The 17,754-nt window shown below is 51.6% G+C and overlaps 2 protein-coding genes across 11 annotated transcripts in view; one reads left to right on the top strand and one right to left on the bottom strand.

Moving 5' to 3' along the window:
• The first annotated feature begins 275 nt into the window (after positions 1-275).
• LOC142416165 (mesothelin-like protein) lies at positions 276-8,077 on the top strand. Its single transcript, XM_075515339.1, has 16 exons — positions 276-321; positions 795-826; positions 1,349-1,398; positions 1,969-2,089; positions 2,217-2,302; positions 2,775-2,901; positions 2,988-3,178; positions 3,278-3,368; positions 3,461-3,605; positions 4,240-4,424; positions 4,624-4,779; positions 4,967-5,100; positions 5,365-5,498; positions 5,669-5,769; positions 6,004-7,054; positions 7,795-8,077. The coding sequence occupies exons 1-16, from the start codon at positions 276-278 to the stop codon at positions 7,875-7,877; spliced, it is 2,733 nt and encodes a 910-aa protein (XP_075371454.1). The 3' UTR covers positions 7,878-8,077.
• Positions 8,078-9,278: 1,201 nt separating this feature from the next.
• Positions 9,279-17,754, bottom strand: part of MSLN (mesothelin) — an 83,372-nt gene continuing 74,896 nt past the window's right edge. For 9 of the 10 annotated variants that reach the window (XM_075515208.1, XM_075515213.1, XM_075515205.1 and 6 more), the window contains 13 exons: positions 17,502-17,622; positions 17,076-17,161; positions 16,349-16,478; positions 16,054-16,244; positions 15,131-15,221; positions 14,545-14,656; positions 14,128-14,312; positions 13,143-13,289; positions 12,778-12,911; positions 12,084-12,211; positions 11,367-11,461; positions 10,569-10,758; positions 9,279-9,834 (listed from right to left, as the gene is read on the bottom strand). In XM_075515208.1, the coding sequence (XP_075371323.1) occupies positions 9,740-9,834; positions 10,569-10,758; positions 11,367-11,461; positions 12,084-12,211; positions 12,778-12,911; positions 13,143-13,289; positions 14,128-14,312; positions 14,545-14,656; positions 15,131-15,221; positions 16,054-16,244; positions 16,349-16,478; positions 17,076-17,161; positions 17,502-17,622 (1,705 nt within the window). In that variant the 3' untranslated portion in view covers positions 9,279-9,739. The remainder of the gene's footprint in view (positions 9,835-10,568; positions 10,759-11,366; positions 11,462-12,083; positions 12,212-12,777; positions 12,912-13,142; positions 13,290-14,127; positions 14,313-14,544; positions 14,657-15,130; positions 15,222-16,053; positions 16,245-16,348; positions 16,479-17,075; positions 17,162-17,501; positions 17,623-17,754) is intronic. The other variant, XM_075515215.1, reaches the window with a different exon arrangement.

Raw genomic sequence — 17,754 nt, 5'->3', positions numbered from 1 at the left:
GAAATTCTGTTTTCTGTTAGATAGGATTTAGAATCTCTCCCTCGGTTGCGGGGGGTTTGTGCAGGCACTCACAGAGCACGGGTGGGCACGGTGAGCCGCCCTACTCCCACGGCTCCAACCCCAGCATCGGACGAGAGAATTGACTGCAAGCCCCCCCGGCACCTTCCCCAGCCGGGCCGGCAGCCGGCACCCTCCCAGAGCCCGGGGCACCGCTCCCCGTTCGCGCTCTGCGCTTGCCTGACCCACACCAAGGACGAAGCCCCGGCACGGGCAGCATGGTGCGGGCAGCCCTGGCCCCGGCAGCCATCGCTCTCTGCCTCCGTGAGTTACATCTCGTCCCCCTAAAGCTGACCCTGCCCCAGGACCCCCTTCCACCCCCCGGCACTGGGGATGCTCCAGCCCGCTCTGCGTTTCATTCCCAACCCTCTCGGCTTTGGCACTCCCCGCGCTCTGCCTCGTGCTCCCCTCAGCATCCGTGGGCAGTGGGAGTTTTTCCCAGCTGCAGCCGGCACCGCGTTAGAAATCTGCACAGACAGGTTTCCAGGGGCAGATTTATCACTTTGTGTCTTCTAAACCCACCCTGAGGCACGCCGGGTTGCCCGGGCTGGCGCAGGCTGCAGGGCGGTACGGGGGCTGCTCTCTGCACAGTGTTTGCCAGCATTTACTAAACGTTATTAAATTGACAAAGAAAAGGCCCTTCCCCGGCTTTAAACCCGGAGCTGCTTTAGAACAGCCCCCGACTGCCTGTACATACGGTCAGGGATGTTTTATAACCCGCTCCCACTTCATTGCAGGTTTCTCCGCAGACCTCATGAAAGCAGCAGCGGTGAGTCACCGCCGGCTCGCCAGCGGCTCCGAATATGCCAGGGCTTTGCCGAAACCTCGCAGCTGGTGCCGGGAGCCGCAGAGCTGCCGTGGTTCCCCCCAGTCCTTGGCTCCAGGGAGGCAAAGCCATCGCCTCCCCACTGGCCCCCTGTGCAGCCCGTGGCCCTGGCCCCGGCCCATCCCCTTCCTCGCTCACCTGCTGCCCAGCAGCCTCCCTGCCCTGCTCCCACACCGAGGGCTGGGACCCTAAACCTGGCTGTCCCTGACCTGGGGAAGCAGGGACAGCCCCGCTGTTGAAGGGTCCCCACTCCCGAGAGCGGCTGCGGTGGCTTTTGCCCCCGCGCGTAACCCGGGGCAGCCCCGGGGCTGCTGCAGTTCTCAGCTGCCTGCGGCTTGTGGGCAGCAGCCGCTGGTCTGGGTGCACCGGCCAGGTCAGATCCCGTTCCCCGCTCGGTCTCTGCATTTAAAAGCCCTTCTTCCCGCTCCTTGCTCGGGCTGAGCGTCCCCCTGTCCTCCTCCCCAGGCTGCCCTGATCGTCGGAGCCGTCCTGTCTGCCACCGAGCAACATGCCGAGTAAGTACCAGCCCCAGCCGGGGTCTCTGACAAGCGGGGGAGTCTCGGGGGACGCGGGCAGTGGGGCCGGCGTGGGTGGATGTTGCGTTTCTCCTCGCATCACGGCTGCTGTGACAGGTCACTTGGCCTGGAGAGGATTTAGAGCCTTGCGCAGCCGGTTCTGGTGCTGGCGCCCAGGCTGGGATTTCAGCTGCAAGAGCTTTTGTTGTAGTACAAACACACCAAGAATTTCCTCTCCTTTACGGGGCTGACGCAGATGCAACGGGAGCCTCCCCCGAGCCGAAATCCAGGCTCGGCTCATTTCTCCCTCACCCAAAGCCCGGGGTATGGTGGGCACCTCTGCCACCACCCCAGCCACGGGGATGGGCACCCTCACGCCTGCAGGGCATCCCCTTTGGCACCACCCCGATGGGGGACGTTTTCATGACACCCCACGTTATTCCCACTTACCCCACGCAGCCGTGGTCAGGGTGAAGGGGGATTTCCCAAGGGAACGAGCGGGTTCATCCCCCACGGGGTGTTGGGGAGCTAAAGCGGATGGTGAAAAGCAGCCGTGCCTCCCCAACACAGCCTCTCAGCCTCGGTCCTGCAAGGTTTCCAGTGCGTCCCAGCCAGCGCCCTGCCTGCTGCCGACATCCTCGCCTTTGCCCAGGGATTGCAAAACAAAACAGCGGAGCTGAGCAGTGCCCAGGTGGGCAGGGGCAGGAGTGGGGCTGCAAACCCCACGGAGCCTGACGGGACTCGGGGAGCCGGGGGGTGCCGGGGTGAAGGGGCTCTCACCACCTTGGCGTTGACAAGACAAACCTCTCTCTGCCCAGCTGTCCTGCCTGGCCGGACTGCTCGCTGCCAAGAACCTGACGGCCGATTTCGGCAGGTACCCGCCAGACCTGCTGCTCTTCTTTGAGTGAGTATCGAGGGCAGCACACGGCTGTGGTTTTGGTGCCGAATCACACCATCCAGCGCTCGCCGGCACGGCCCTGGCACACCCTGGGGCACGCGGGAGCTCTGCGTGGGAGAAGAGTATTGCGAAAATCGCCTGCATCTGCGGGCACCTTCAGACCCACATGGGGCATTTCCAGCCCTGCAGACCCCCTGGTCCTCTCCTCACCCCACTCCTCTCCGAGGCTGAGGCCACGCTGGCCACGGCATGGGGTGCACGGGGTTGGGCAACACCCGTCCTGTGCCCGAGACATCCCCACCAGGGTGAGAGGAGACCCCCCAGACGTGCAACCTGGCAGCTCATTGCTCAGAAGGGAGCAACAGTTAAAAACTACTTTCCCCATGCCCACAAAAAGCAACATTAAAGATCTCCTGCCCGGACACGAGGAGCCTTTCGTCCCGTACCTCCCCGCCACGCTGACTCTTGCTCCCCGCAGCTCGGCCGAGATGCACGGTGCGACCTGCGGAGCATTTTACGCCCGGGCTTCCCGTGGGAACCTGGACCTGCTGCCCAGGGGCTCAGCCCGGCGGACGGGGCTGCTGCGTGGGGCGCTGGCCTGCCTGGTGAGTTGGGGCCAAGCCGGAGGGCGGCCAGGGTCCCCCACACCCCGCGATGGGTGTTCGTACGAGGGCCGAGTCGTCTCTTCCAGGGGGTGAGGAGCAGCCGCCTGCGCCCCGAGCAGCTTGGCAGCCTTGGGGCACTGGTGTGCGACATGGAGCCAGAGACCATCACGGCCTCGGACCCCAGCATCCTGGAGAACCTGAAGCTCTGCCCAGCGCTGACGGGGGCCCAGCGGGACGCCCTCAATGCCGTGCTCCTCGCGGGGGGCACGGTGTATGGGTAAGGAGCCTTCGTCTGCTCATAGCGGGGTGGGCGATGAGCGGGAGGGACGGCATACCCGGGAGGATGCTGAGCCGGTCCTTCTCCCGACGGCCACAGGGATCCTTCAAGCTGGGATTTACGGACTCTGCAAAATTTGGGGCCGCTCGTGCTGGCTTTGAACCAGACGACGCTGAGCTTGGTGGCCAAGGTAAGCCCCCTCCTCAAGACCTCGGGGCGAGTTGCCCGTCAGCCAGGCCAGCCCTGAGGCTGCGGGACCCAGCACCTCTGCCCCCCCGGCAGGCAACGCGGGAGGCTTTCGGCAGGAGCATCATGGCCACGTACGGCAGCCAGGGACGTTCCCAGCGGGAGAAGTCCCTGACCCTCCTCAGGGCCTTCGCAGCAGCATTGGCTTCGTCTCATCCCAGGCTAAAGCGGAGCGCAGACCGTGAGAGTTTCCCTTTGCCACCACCAGTCTGGACCAGTACAGAGCTCTTTGAGGGGGAAAAATGCCCACAGGCTGGTTGGCATCTGGGTACCCCCCTAGGGAAGGGGACAGGACCAGGCAGAAAGCTGTGGGATTCCCTGTAAAGTAACCGGGGAGATGGGGGAAATGTCGTTACAGCACGCTGGGGTGCTTGCTCTTACCCGGGAGCAGGAATACGGCAGCAGCAGCCGGGAAGGAGCTGGGAGTGGGGAGAAAACTCCTGGAGCCGGGCAGGGCAGCGCCAGGGGAGGATGCTGCAAGACTGGAGGATGCTCATGGGGTGCCATGGCAAAGGGTTCACCTTACCGGAGCATTTTTAGTTGCCTTTAACAGGACAAAGCACAGGTAGCCTGCAGAAACATCAGCAGGTTCTTCAGGAATAACTTTAAGGAATGAAAGCAAATAAGGAACCTTCATGGGTCAGGGACCCAGGGGATGGGAGGCTGCCCGGCAGGATGGGCTTGAGCAGCGTTATTGCGATTCCCTGTTCATTCACCAGGGCTCTTCTGAGGGGCTCTGGGGCCCCGTGGCAGGAGCAGGGCCAGGCGGGAAGGGAGGACAGGCCGTCTGCCTGACGTGCCCTCCCTGCCTGCAGGCTGCCTGTCCGAGCCCATCACGGCCAGCACCGTCTCCGACCCCCTCTTACTCATCAGCTACGACACCAGCGAGCAGTTCAACCTGTGCCTGAGCAATGAGGTTTTAAAAACAAACCTGGAGCGTCTGCTGGAACAGCCGCTCACTGTGGAATACCTCCAAGTCATGAAAAAAAGGCTGGCGCAGGTGACGGGTGACACAGGGCAGGAGTCCCCGTGCAGCCCCCCGTTAGCATGGGCACGCTCCGGGATGGGCGAGACCCACTGCGGGAACGGGCACCGCCGGCTGCAGGGATGCAGGCACCCGAGCGGGTCCTTTGTGCCCGTTCCTGCCTTCTTTTCCCTTCCCTGACCTCCTTTTCTGCCCCGCTGGCCTGGCCCTACAGATTTACCCGTCGGGGATCCCGGAGAAGCAGCTGAAGCTGTTAGGGCCACTGTCCCGCCAGTACACGGCGGAGGAGATCAGCCTGTGGCCGGTGACATCCAGCGACACGCTCTCGGCCCTGCTCAACCCCTCGGATGGCAAGTGGGGGGCTCCCCAGGTAAACACACGGCAGCAGCGGGGGACGGGTGCCGGTGAACCCAAACCGGGACCGCTCGGTGCCCGAGCCCAGCTGGGAGCGGAGGTGTTGCCCGAGGGCGGCACGGCGGTTTTGCAAGGCACATGCGTTTCTACCGGGAGCATCTTCCTTTGCTGCCCGCATGCAACACGTGAACCGTGTTTCCCAGGTCCAGCAGCTGCTCAGCAGGTACCTGGCCCTGGGGGGCACCTGGACCGGGCCCTTGCTTCGGAAAATTGGTGGGAGGCACCTGTGCAATCTGCAGGAGGAGCAGATCAAGCAAATATCTCCAGAGGCAATTAGGTAAGCCATTTTTTAGGGAGGCTTTTCAGCCCTGCGAGGCCCCTGAGACCGCAGGGGAACTGGGACGGCAGACCCCCACCTCCATTTTGGCTCTGCCCGCTCGCAGGCAGCACGGCAGGATGGCCGTCCCGCTCCCAGCTCCTGCCTGAGCCACCGACGCCGCGGGCAGGGACAGCCCGCTCATCTCCCCCTGCCAACGAAAGGGCTTTAGCTGTGGTTTGGGGTGGTGCCCCCGGCTCTAACCTGTAACCCTCCCTCCCCCAGGACTGCCGGACAATTAAACATTTCTTCTTGCTCTCAAACCACGAAGGAGCAACTCTACAGAAAAGCCCGGGAGGCCTTTGCTGGCCAGGCTGGCACCACCAGGGCGTATTACTGCCAGATTTGGCCGTACCTGGGTAGGTCCTTCAGCCTTCGCCCTCCTTCCCACGGCGACTGAGGTTGGACACCTCTTCCTCGGCCAGGGCAGTTTGTCACACTAGAGACACGTCCAAGCAGTCTCCGAAACCCCTCTCCCAGCACCGGAAGCGTTTGCACGTGTCTAGGTGCCCCATATGCTTTCTTTAAGGTGGAGCTCCAGCAGAGGACCTGAAAGACTTGGCTAAACCTGGGGTTGCCATAGACATGGACATGGACACCTTTCTTGCCCTAAATCCCGATGAACTGCAGGTACGTCCCCGGTACGCTGCTGCTCTTCTCCCTGCTGAAGGGCAGGGCGAGTTGAGGGCTGAGCGGTGGGGTTGGATGCCGCAGCCCCATCAGATCACCAAGTCTCTATTTTTTTACCTTTTTAAATTTTCTTTTGGAAGTTATTGCTTGCGCTGCAGTTCCCATTTGGAAAAGCGCTTTGTGGCGATGCCGCCTGTGAGGACGAACAAAGATGTTGTTGTATGTGTATTGCAGAAACTCAGTGTCACGGATGTGAAAAATTTGCTTGGGGAAAACCTCCCGTACCTGAAGGAAGCTGAAAATGAGACCTCGGTGATGCGCTGGGTGAAGAGACAGTCCCAGCGGGAACTGGACTGTACCCTGGGAATTGGCCTGCAAGGGGGGACGGAGGAGCCCGGCACCACGGGGACAGCCACCCCTCCTAACCCCACCGCCTCGGCCAGTATCAGCCCCACGGCCACCGTTCCCGCACCCACCACCCTCCCCCCTGTCCCCACCCCTATTGCCACTAACAGCCTCCCTACCGCTAATTCAAGTACCGGCCCCCACCAGGCCCCCACCCCAAGCACTATCGGCCCGAGCCCCCCTAGCAGCACTGCCCCACACACTTACACCGCTGTCCCCAGCGCTGCTGGGAGCCCCCCTGCTACCTCCACCGCCCGACCTGCTCCGACCACCGGCTCCATCGTCCCATGCTCCATCCACCAGTCTGCCCCCTCAAATAAGGCCACCCCCCCCGCTGTCACCCTCCTCGCCACCATCCTTGCCACTGTCAACCCCAACGCCACCTCTCCCAGCTCCGTCCCACCCCCCGCTCTCACGCCCGGGGCCACCACCACCACCACCAGCAGCGTTGTTACTAACCCGGCCGTTACCACCCGCAACGCCAGCACCCCACTGGTGTCCATGAACCCCCCAGCACCTGCGGGTACCACCCACCCCGCTCCTGCCACCCATAACACCACCACACCGAGCACCCACAACGCTCCCAGCGCCCTTGTCCCTAACTCCACCTCTGCGCCCGCTGCCACCGCAGCCACAGAAATTAACCTCCCTCCCCACAAGCCCACCCCAATTCCCAACTCCGCTGTCTCCACCCAAGAGAGCGTCGTCTCCTCAGCCGCCAAGACTACAACATTGGCTTGCGAGACCGGTGCCCCTCCGGCATTTCTCGGCCCCTCTTCCACCACCACCAGCAGTGAGACCGCTAAAAAAACACCCACAGGCGTGCCAGAGCCACCGCGACCAACACCCAACGGATACGTCAACCTGCAATCTGCATCTGGTACGGTGTGAATGTTCGGAGTCGGGAAAGGCTTAGGAACCGATGGCGAGGCAGAAGTCTTCACTGACAAGCAGTAGCTGATCCACCTTTTTCCTGGCCAGATTCAATACCGGTGTGCTGCTGTCCACAAGAAAGCCCCAGTAGTTACCAGTAGACAGACAGCGACGTGTCTCTACAGGGCGTTACAGCCCCTGGGTCTGGAGCATACTGCCTTCAGATCCCACGTGCTCTGCAGGTCTGGCAAGGTGCACCTTAAGATGGCTCGTCACGCACAGCACCCCTCAACCGCTCTGCAGAAAGCTGGAGTAATTCCGTTAATACCAATGCACTGTACTATTTTTCACAAGGCAAGGATATGGCCTGCCGTATTTTAGCTGCACGGGGTGTTTCTGACTAGGCATCGCTGTAAAAGCCCTAAAATCTGAAGTTCTTTAACCTGACAGAGCTATATCCGTAGCTTTAATGACTCAAACAGATTTAGTCCTGCTTTACACTGGTGAGAGTAAGTAAAGACTCAGTCCTGCTGACTATTCATGGCCAGGTGACATTTATAACAGGGGTGCAGGTCGGTGCCTGAAGGTGCAGGTAGGGGCAATGTCACAAAAGGCAGAAAAGCGTTGTCCTGACGTGTGCGATCCTCTGGGGTACCTGAGTCCCAAAGCAACTCTACTGCCCTGACAGCTCATATGTGCTCTTTATCTGGATAATCCAATTCTTTCTCATCTGTGTTCTCCACCCAGGATCAGGATCCAGACTCTCCTCCTGCCTAGTGCATGTACTGGTGACAGCCGTGGGAAGCTCACTGCTGCGAGGGCTTCTCTGACACTGCCACCTCCAGCACCACGCTCACTGGATCCCGCCTTTACTTTTCACCATCCTGCAAAATAACGGTGCTGGCAAATTCCCTGCTAAAAAGCAGAAACTCAGGAAAGGAATAGAGTTTGTCCATTTGACACCAGAATGGAATTTGCTTATTATTTTTGAGGCTGGGCAGTGAAAGGAGGACAGATATTTTTCCAGCCCAAAGAAGCCCAACAGGTACTAACTAGCTAGTTGCTCCATGTAATACAATTATCAGCAATATTGACTGGTCTGGCAATGCATTAACACTGACAGCAGGCCCAGCTCTGCCAGCTTTACTCGCACTGAGCGGTATTTTACTTCTAAGCAGTCCCACTGGGATCTGTTGAAACAGTGGGACAACTCAGGGATTCGAGTTACTGGCTGTTGCAAAAGCAGCAGAATATGGCCCAGCAACGCAGTGTGAAAGCTCAGAGATCCACGAAATTGCATTTAACTTGTTTCACGAACTTATGAGATTTTTTGATCGAGATTTGTTCAAACTCCGCGAAGCCTAGTTAGAGGGATGATTAACTGAAGATAGTTTACCTTGATTATTGTTGCAACGCTATAAAATAAAACATCAACCAACCTTTTTTTCCTAATCAGATGTGTTCTTTGATGTGTTTAGTGCTTTGTATTGTAGTTTTTCTAGTTAGCTTAAATCTAAACCGTTTCCACTTCTTCTGCTCTGACTTTCTTCATTAGCTAGTATCTCCTCCTCCAATAGCTCTACTACAAGTGAGTGTTTCTCCTTCCAACTTGCAGATTTTCCACTTACTAGTTTCATTCTCCACGGGCTGAGGAGATTCTTGCATGTCATTTGTTGAGAGTGAGTCAAGGCATGAAGAAACAAATCAAGATTTCTATCAGGGGGATCAATGCTGTTAAAAATGCAGACTGTCTTTCTTACATTGGGCTCTCTCCAACCCTAGCTACTGCCCCAGCACCACGAGATGCAGGCGGTGGGGAAGTGCCTCTTGCCACCCAGAAGTTGGCAATGAAGGACAGAACAGACTGTCCTGTTCTCTCTGTAAAGCAGGGACAATGAACATTTATAATGTCTTTGCAGGCAGGCTCTCCTCCTGGGGGAAAAGGGGGTTTCAGGGGCTGGACACAGGTGACAGTGCAGCTTTTTTGGACAGAAATTCCCAAGGGAGGGGAAGCGTTTAAAATCTTACACAAAGTTCTTATACCCTCCCCATGACAAAGCCAAGAACATGCTCAGCCCTTAGAATGGAGTAGTCAACACCAAGGAAAAGTACCAGGCATGTCTAGCATTCCTGACCATTTAATTTGGACCGATACCTGCAGGCAGGAAGGCGCGGACAGTCTGAACAAAGAGAAGACAATAGCAACTCATCTATTTGCTTCTGGCATTTTTTACTTAGTTCCATTATTTATTTACAATCGGCCGGAAAACTTCACTCCCACTCAGAGGTCTTAGGCAAGTCAAGAGATCAGGCTTTTTGAGAAATGTAATTGTTCAACATGCAGAACAGCCAATTTGCTCACCCTTAAACTCACCAGGGTTGCACAGTAAAATATTAACATCGATGTGTTGCAGTAATATGGCTGGGCCTTACCTGGCCTTAGTCTGTACAAAGGCAAAGATCCTGCTCTGAAGAGTCTGAAACCTTTCTTTCAGACAGAACACTGATTTTTTTTTTTTTTTTTGAGTGATTTGAAAGAGAAAAGTACCTAAAAGTGAACCCTGGGCTACACAGCAGTTGCCTGCTAGCACTGAGCATCCCCTCACCCCCCAGGCGTGGCTGTCCCTGACAGGCCTCAGAGCAGGTCACAGGCTGGTCCCCCTCAGTTTGCTTTCTCTTGAGGGAAGATTTTTCAAGACAAGACCAACATCATCAGGAAACTGATAAGCAGAGCAGGCAGGAGGTGGAGCGTCATGGCCACAGCACCCAGAGAGGCTGAGGATGGTGCTAGAAGAAAAAGAGGGGGCATCAGTGCAAAGAAATCAACGATTGAACCGTTCTCCCATGGGGAAGAACAGCTCTTTAAGCCACATCCAGGGAAGATCTTTGGCTTTCTGACTAGGGCTTTCTAACTGGCAAATAGCCACCCCTAATAGGAGCACCAAGTCATAGCCCAAATCCAACACACAGCAGAGGAGGAAGCTCTGGAAGTGCTCGCTCAGTTGAGATGTTCAGCCAGTGAGGATGCTCTCAGTGGGATTACAGGATTGCTTCTCATCTTGGACCCAGAATTTGCTCTGTAAGGCTTAAGGCTCCTTGGCAGAACTGAACTTTCTGCCCCCTTGATGCCGGGAGGTGAAGGGCGGAGGTGAGCACCGCCCAATCTGTTTTACTGGGGCTGGGTGGATGAGTAGCAACAAGTGCCGCTGGAAGGGGTCGGCAGTAGCCCAGATCAACAGTCTCTGCTCTCTCGGCACAAAAGCAGCAGGACTTCCCAGGGCCTTGGCACAAGCACTGCTGAGAGCAGGAGCAGAGCCGTTTGGCAGCGCTGCCCAAGGCCACCGCTTGCTTGAGCGAGGCCCTGACTCAGGGCCCTGGGAGCTACATCAGCTGGGTGCACTCACTGCTCTTTCACAGACAACTGAAAGCACTTCGCTTCCATGAGGCAGTTCTTCTCCTTGCTGTAACCCAAAAATAAGTATTTAAAGCACAACAATCAGAGGTCCTAACATACTACGTACTCTGAAATTCGGGCTTGACAATGTTCATGTAACCTTCTTGTGTTCCCCCAGCGAGCCCAACATGCAGTTTATCCAGTTCTGATTGTTTCTGCGTTTGGACCCACTCCCAGATGGGAGACTCGTTCTGCCATTTCTTCAGATCTCCAAGATTCATCCCCAGCAAGCCCTGAACCTCAGAAGGTGTCAGGCTCTAGAAGAAATCAAAGAGCAAGAATTATGGATGTAAATGCAGGAATGGAAACAATACCTCTGACAGAGGAACCAATGAGGTTTCTATTAGCAGAAGCGTGAAGAACAAGGAAGACATTTCTGGTGAGTGGTTTCAGTTGGGACACTCTTGCCTTAGGTTAGGGGAACGAACACAATGGTTCCTCAAAGCCTATTTATGTTGTCCTCTGATGACAAGTCTCCTACACCCAAGTGGGGGCCCCAGTCCCTGCCCAAATCACTGGGCTTTCTTCCAAAATTGATGATATTACTGCTACCACTCTTATTAAAAGATTTGTCACATAGCTGTGGACTGTAGTCTAGTGGACGGCTGTCCTCTGCTCCTGCCACTACTGCTATGAGACCTTGCTCTAAAGAAATTCCCCAGTAAGACTGGCTAAGCATCCATGTATGACTCCAATTTACATTTTTAAAGAAGTTTCAGGCCAGTTCTCCACTTTCTACTGGTCTAGCATCATTCTGAAGTTGATGGAGTGACTCCTGATTTACACCAATGGACAATGCAACCAAAACTAAGTACTTAGCATGATACGAATGCAAGGAGTCAAATAATTTCAAGATTCAGCTCACCATCAAAGAGTCTCTCCTTAACTTCGCAAAAGTACTAACTTCCATGTTCACGTTCTCCTTGCTTAGAGCTCTGAGATCCACACTAGGAGCACCCCCTGGGACCCAAAAGAGAAAGTATATCAATGCATGGAGGACAGCCCTCAAATGAGCAGTATTGTGTATCTGCATAAGCTGAAGCTATAATGACGTCTCCAAAAGTTATTAGGCTGGGGGTGCTAACTGAGTGAGTTCCAACTGCAAAATATATGGATGCTACCTCATTTTCCTGAGTGGTATTATTATATTGGCCATTAAACCAATCTGTGACAATGCCAGACGCTAGACAGAGGGGTAAGAAGAGTTTGCTCAGGCTGTGAATAAATTCTTGGCTTAACGTGGGGGGAATCTATGTTTTCTGACATGGAGAACAGCTGTGAAATAATCATTAAGCATTAGCAGCTTGATTTCTTGTGGATCTAGCAGATCTTACCCATCCCAGAAGTCATGAGTTTGATTTTCCCTGTGATAGTCTGACAATTGATTTGGGCAACTTTAAGTCAGGTACAGAATCTTTCAAGAATATTTTATGCCATCTACAAGTTGGAAAAGACCCAAACTCTCCAAAACTTTTAACAACTTGGCTTTGAAAATTCCCACATCTTAGATGGTATTTGATACCTATTCAGTTTCTGGCTAAGACCTTTCTCTTTCCCCATAATATACTGTTCTTTTACATACCTAGATATGGTTCAATAAGCTCATAGTAAGTGGGTGAATACCGCTGGTCTGAGAAAGCATGTTTTGCTTTAGCATATAAGATGTCTTTCGTAATCTGTGAACAGGCTGAAGGATTCAGAGATGCCAGTCTGCAGAAAAACAAAGATTTAAGGAGAGAAAAGTTTTTATCTTCAACCTGAACAAATTTTGAACTATTCTGAGTATCCCTCTGCGATTCTCTACATAGGACAGGTTACCCCCTCTCCCCAGTAGATAGAAGAGGTATGGAGAGAAGCTAGGCAAAAAAAAGAAAAAGCTCAGTCTCCTGCTCAAAATGGTAGGTCTTCTAAGTTACGATGGCTCTGATGGTGCATGATAGATTTATGTATTTGCAAAGACAGATTTATTTAATTAATTTAATTTAGCAGTCTTTCAAAGGAATTTAAATTAATTAACACTCTTTTGCCTCTAGATAAAAGCACACGTGCAGACCATATCTGTTGTCAGCTCAGGTGCAAAAAAAGAGAGTTTGACTGCAAATCTGAGTCCTTCCTGGCAGGATGGAGAACAGCAGGCTTTTAAACATGGACACAGAGCAGGTACACCAAGTTGCTTCCTAGATTTCCTTTCACTGAGGGGAGAGAAAAGGAAACTGCACTCGTTGATGGGAAAGCTCTTTTGCAAGAAGCCAAGAGCATCACAATATTTGACTCACCTCAAGGTGCTGGAGTCTATCATATCCAACTCAACTACATTTAGAAGGCACACGTATTTCGTACCAATTGCGTTCAGTGCAGTGGCATTCAAGGCATTTCCCAAGCCAACATATTGTTTAATTATTGCAGAAGCCTAGAAACATATTTAATTTTTTCAAAAGTTAACTTGAATCAGAATTTATGTTTTTATCTTCAAAAGAAAAACAAAGCAATAATTACAAAAATAAAATTGAATCATTTCAGATCTATTTGTTTGGACCTCAAGGATGGGCCAATCACCTCTGAACCCACTAAGCTAGTCCTAAACCAGCAGCTCCCAAACCACGAAGCAAACATGGACAGGAAAACAAACCCAAATCCTCACCTGATCATCAGAGGGCTCATTTTTTAGCAAGACAGCCAGCACGTCAGCTGAAGTTATCTTCCATTTGGAAATGTCCTCAGGGGTGACAAAAGAAATGAGAGGGCCCAGTTTGGGGAGCAGATTTGCAGGATACCCATCAGGATATGTCTGTGGAAAAACCATTGTTATTGCTAAGAACACTCATTATCATGCCTGTGCTTATGAATGTATGCTCTTTGCAAAATTAATGTGGAAGAGGCCAAAAGGTCTGCAAGGAATAAGAAACCAAAGCCAGTGAGATTCCAACTCCATGAGCCCATCCGTCCTTCTTCTGCTTGATAGCTCAGGCAAGCAGGCCCCGAGGGAAGGAACAAAACTTGAAACACTGTGAACTGACTCAACGCAGACCTGAGTGGGCAGTATGCCTTGCAGTGCTGAAGGCTGATCAAATACTGGGCTTCCCTCACAGCAGCACAGCCAGCAGGGCAAGGGAAGCGATTATTCCCCTCCATTTGGCTGGCACTTGCGAGACCCCATCTGGATACTATGTCCAGTTTTGGGCTCCCTGGTACAAGAAATACTTTGACAAAGTCCAGCAAAGACTAGCAAGTCTAGCAGAGGGCCACGCTGGTCGGGGATGGGGCAGAAGCACACAACACACAAAGTGGAGCAGTGGGACTGAGGGAGCTGGGTTTTTTAGTCTGAAGAAGAAAAGACTAGGCGAGGATTTTATTACTGTCTTCGACTATCTAATGGGATATTATAGGGAGGATGGAGCCACACTCTTCTCAGAGGTGCACAGCAAAAGGATAAGGGCCAACAGGCAATGAAAATTCTGACTAGATATTAAGAAATACATATTTTCACAGTAAAGGTGGTCAAACACTGGAAGAGGAACCCAGAGATATGGTGGAGCCTCAGTCCATAGAGGTACTTAAACTCAACTGAACAAGTCCCTGAGCAATCTCATCAGTAGATAATTTGACATTCTTCAGCCTGGCATTACCTCATCCAGATTCCTCTTCAGCACAGCTAATTGCTGAATACTGAAGGGGTAGGTCAGTATCTGAGAGAGGTGATTCTCCAGAGTGACATTCTTCAGGCAAGCATGTAACTCCTCAGGTGTGTAGTAAATAGGCATCAAGTCATCGTTAAGAACCATCTCTGTTATCTGCTTCTCAGGTGGGCAACCTGTTGAAGCAATTATCAAATGTGCTCAGTGTTAAATCCTTTTGCTTCAAGCTTTGAATGCTCCCTTGCTGGAGATGGATAGGTATGCAATCATGGTCCCACCCTCCTCATGCGTGACCTACCACCAAGTGTTTCATAGTTCAACTCTGACATATTCAGGGAGACCCACAAGCACTAGGGCAATTATGGATCATGGCACTATGCCATTATGGATCAGAGAAAGCTCCCATACCATCAGCACGCTTATGCCTAGTAGGCAGGAGTTCTTCGACAATGGTGGCCAGCTGTTCCCTTGACAGACGTGAATCGTGTGCAAAGTTTTTCAGCCAAAGAGTTAAAGCATTCTGCAAAGGAAACGTTTCATCAGGGGGATATCGCAGCCTTGGGTGTTATCACCAGCATAAGAAGTTGCTACTCACACAGACAAGAAACTTCATTGTTAACCTGCTGCTATAAGCCTAGAGACCTTTCCTTGGTTAGCCAAAGGCAAATTTCTAAATGCTTAAACTCTATCATATCCCACACCCCATAAACGATTTTACCTCCTCACAAAGCACTGTATATAGTTAATACTGCTTTCCACCTCTGGTACTCTTCTGACCATTACAGGAAGAGCATGACAGCGATCTAGATTTGCAGTTCCAAGCTGTCAGCTTGATCAACCCTCACTTCTCATAGACCATCCATCCCCTTTGGCACCACACTTTTAGATGAAGACACTACTGAAAATATACTGGCTGAACAACCCCCATCATACTTCTATACTGCAGGACCTAGGAGCGCTTCCCAAACTCCCCACACCCCTACGAATAACCCACCTTGGGGATCTTCTGCAAGATGCTGTGATCAAATACAGGAATCAATCCACTGAGCTCATTCAAGGTAAAAGCTGACCATGCTACAGGAGGCCTGCATACAAAAATCAGCAAAAATCAACAAAAAAACCAAACCAAACCAAACCAAAAACCCCAAACCAACAACACCCCCCCCCCCCCCCCCCCAGCTGCCAGGATTATGTCCTTGTAACACTTGAAGTTAAGAAAATAACAAGATTTAAATCCTAAAACTTCTTGATCACTTCCTGTTACACAAAACTTCATTCCACCAGAGCCGGAGCAATTGTTAGTAACATGAAAAAGGGCAGCTGGATGGGAAAATGGCATTTTCAATGACATCAGTTGTCACTGAACTGATACATTATTTTCTTAATACATTATTTTCTTAAGCATGAAACCCAAAGATTACCTGTTGCTTACTATCGCCCAATTCAGTGCCAAGATCTCAGGGCACTTGACACAGGAAGGGAAAATATTTTGCCTCCCTGGACAATGACTCTGTTAGATATAGCCAGGGATTTATCAAGTATCTGTCTGTTTGACAGGTAGAAACAGAATGTTTTCTGAAAGTCAGTGGCTGACAAACAGCTAGAGCCTGCCTGTGTTCATCAGGACAGTCTCAGAGAAGTTTGATTAATGAAAAACAGACCAGAGGAAAAGCTTTTATAACTAGAGCAGGTGAGACACAGAAATGACAATGTATTTTTCAGTGGAATTCCAGCCAAACTTTTCAGCTGAAAGAAGTTCAAATAAAACAATGTAAAAGGCCCAATATGAAATTCAAAAGCAATGAATTATTTAAGTTTTTGATCAAGTTGGCTGGCTGGAGTTCACTCAAGTCTTAACAGGACAATGGTTTTGTTTAAGGAAACTGTTTTGCTGATGCCCCGAAGAAAATTTCATACCCAAATGTAGTGTTACCACTGCTGATGACACTCCTAATAGCCTCTTCTTGATCAGGCAGGAAAGATTCGCACTGGCTTAATTGCTTCAGCAACTTCCCACCAGAACTTCTGATGTATTCTCCACCCAGGTCACAGACCAGACGTCCCAGAATCTCTGCATTTTCCTCATTGACTCGTGTGCCAGGAATTTTCTGAAGTAATACAAGACAGAGGTATTAAATAGAACTGGATGCCACTGCAAAAGAGCATTCTTGAACTCAAGTTGTCCCCAGCCTTGTGTCCCCTTGCTACATACCAAACACGCTAAAGCCTCCAAGAGCAGCTCTTTCCGCTGAGGTGACTCTCTTTGCAGAACATCAAGATTTGCTTTCCCAATATTAGCAAAGTACTGCCTACAGCTTCCTGTCGCTGCATAGTCTGAAGGACTAGAAAGACAAATCCTCCATGAATTCTAGTGAATAATATCAAACAGTTGGTCAGGTTCATGGCTGTTCAACATATACTGTGTCCAGTATAGCATCTTCCACATCCGCAGACTAAATTCTATGCAGTTGTTCTTCCCAAAGATCCTAGTCCACATTTTTTAAGAATCCATTTTCACCTTAAGGAACCTATTGTGAGACTCAGCTTAAAATTGTTCAAGATTCGGATACAGAACCACAGTGGGTAGCTACTGGAAAAAAGAAATCCACTCTACTGTCTGTTTTCTTTGATGTTGTAAGGGAAAACCACATTCACAGAGGCCAAAAAGTACTAAAACCACATACTGGTTTCATATCCAAACAGATATATTTAAAAAAGCTTCATACTGTTTAGATTAATATGATGGATGGCTGAATCTGAAAGGACTGTAAGACCCTTTTGAAAGCTTTCTGCAATCTGATTTTTTTTTCCCCCCCGTAAGGAGGCCTGAACAAGTTCGAAAGATAAATCAAACATGAAGTAGTCATTACCAGCTAGGTTATAAAGTAATAACTCTTTTCCCCACTAAGGCAACAACATGAAAACCATAGCACAGTTACCTTAAAAACAGCAACAGGTCTTTAGGATAGCTATCTAAATCCTTGGGAATCCCATGCAGCGTCACCATCTTTACTAAGCAACTCAGCTGAAAGGACACCACAGTTTACATCAACAAAAGAAAACAGCATGAAAACATAACAAAAAATAAAATAAATATAAAGATTTTACTCTGCTTCTCCAAAGTAAGGGGGGGGGGGGGGGGGGGCGAGACAGAAATCAGAGGTTTTGGTTCGTGAGAAACGCAGCCAACTGGGTTTTGACTTCTTCTCTCTTCAGGAGAATTCAGAACTGTGGGATAGAGACCCAGGACAAGTTACATTTGTTCTAGTCCCTTAAGCTGAAAGTGTTTTTGTTCTTGCTGAACAATCCTCATTGCTATCTTCATGACAACATCAAACATGGCATTTCAAAATATGGGAACTGACCTGGTCTTCTCCTAGCTTGACATTCTTCTTCTTCATGACTTTGGCCAGCTCCTGAAATCGTTCTGCTCCCACCTCATTGGCAGCTCCACATGTGAAGCCTTGGAGGACTGACTGGGAAAGCCTGAACATTTGCAGAAAGCAAATCAGAGGGGCAAAGACTTCAGGAGAAAATTCAGTGCTCATCTCCCACATATATAACGACAACACAGCAAGCATAAACCTCCCCCAGTCTCAAAGCTTAATGCTCTCCAAA

The sequence above is a fragment of the Mycteria americana genome, chromosome 12, assembly GCF_035582795.1.
Source record: "Mycteria americana isolate JAX WOST 10 ecotype Jacksonville Zoo and Gardens chromosome 12, USCA_MyAme_1.0, whole genome shotgun sequence".
NCBI classification, from domain to species: Eukaryota; Metazoa; Chordata; class Aves; order Ciconiiformes; family Ciconiidae; genus Mycteria; species Mycteria americana.
Note: the sequence above shows the minus strand (reverse complement) of the source record. Positions and strands in the feature narration are given on the sequence as shown.

What these genes read in the sequence shown, in the direction of transcription:
- LOC142416165 (XM_075515339.1), top strand. Translation starts at nt 276, where the DNA reads ATGGTGCGGGCAGCCCTGGCCCCGGCAGCCATCGCTCTCTGCCTCC. An exon ending in ACCTCATGAAAGCAGCAGCG is followed by an intron (nt 827 to 1,348) that starts GTGAGTCACCGC and finishes CCTCCTCCCCAG; the next exon opens with GCTGCCCTGATCGTCGGAGC. An exon ending in CGCTGAGCTTGGTGGCCAAG is followed by an intron (nt 3,369 to 3,460) that starts GTAAGCCCCCTC and finishes CCCCCCCGGCAG; the next exon opens with GCAACGCGGGAGGCTTTCGG.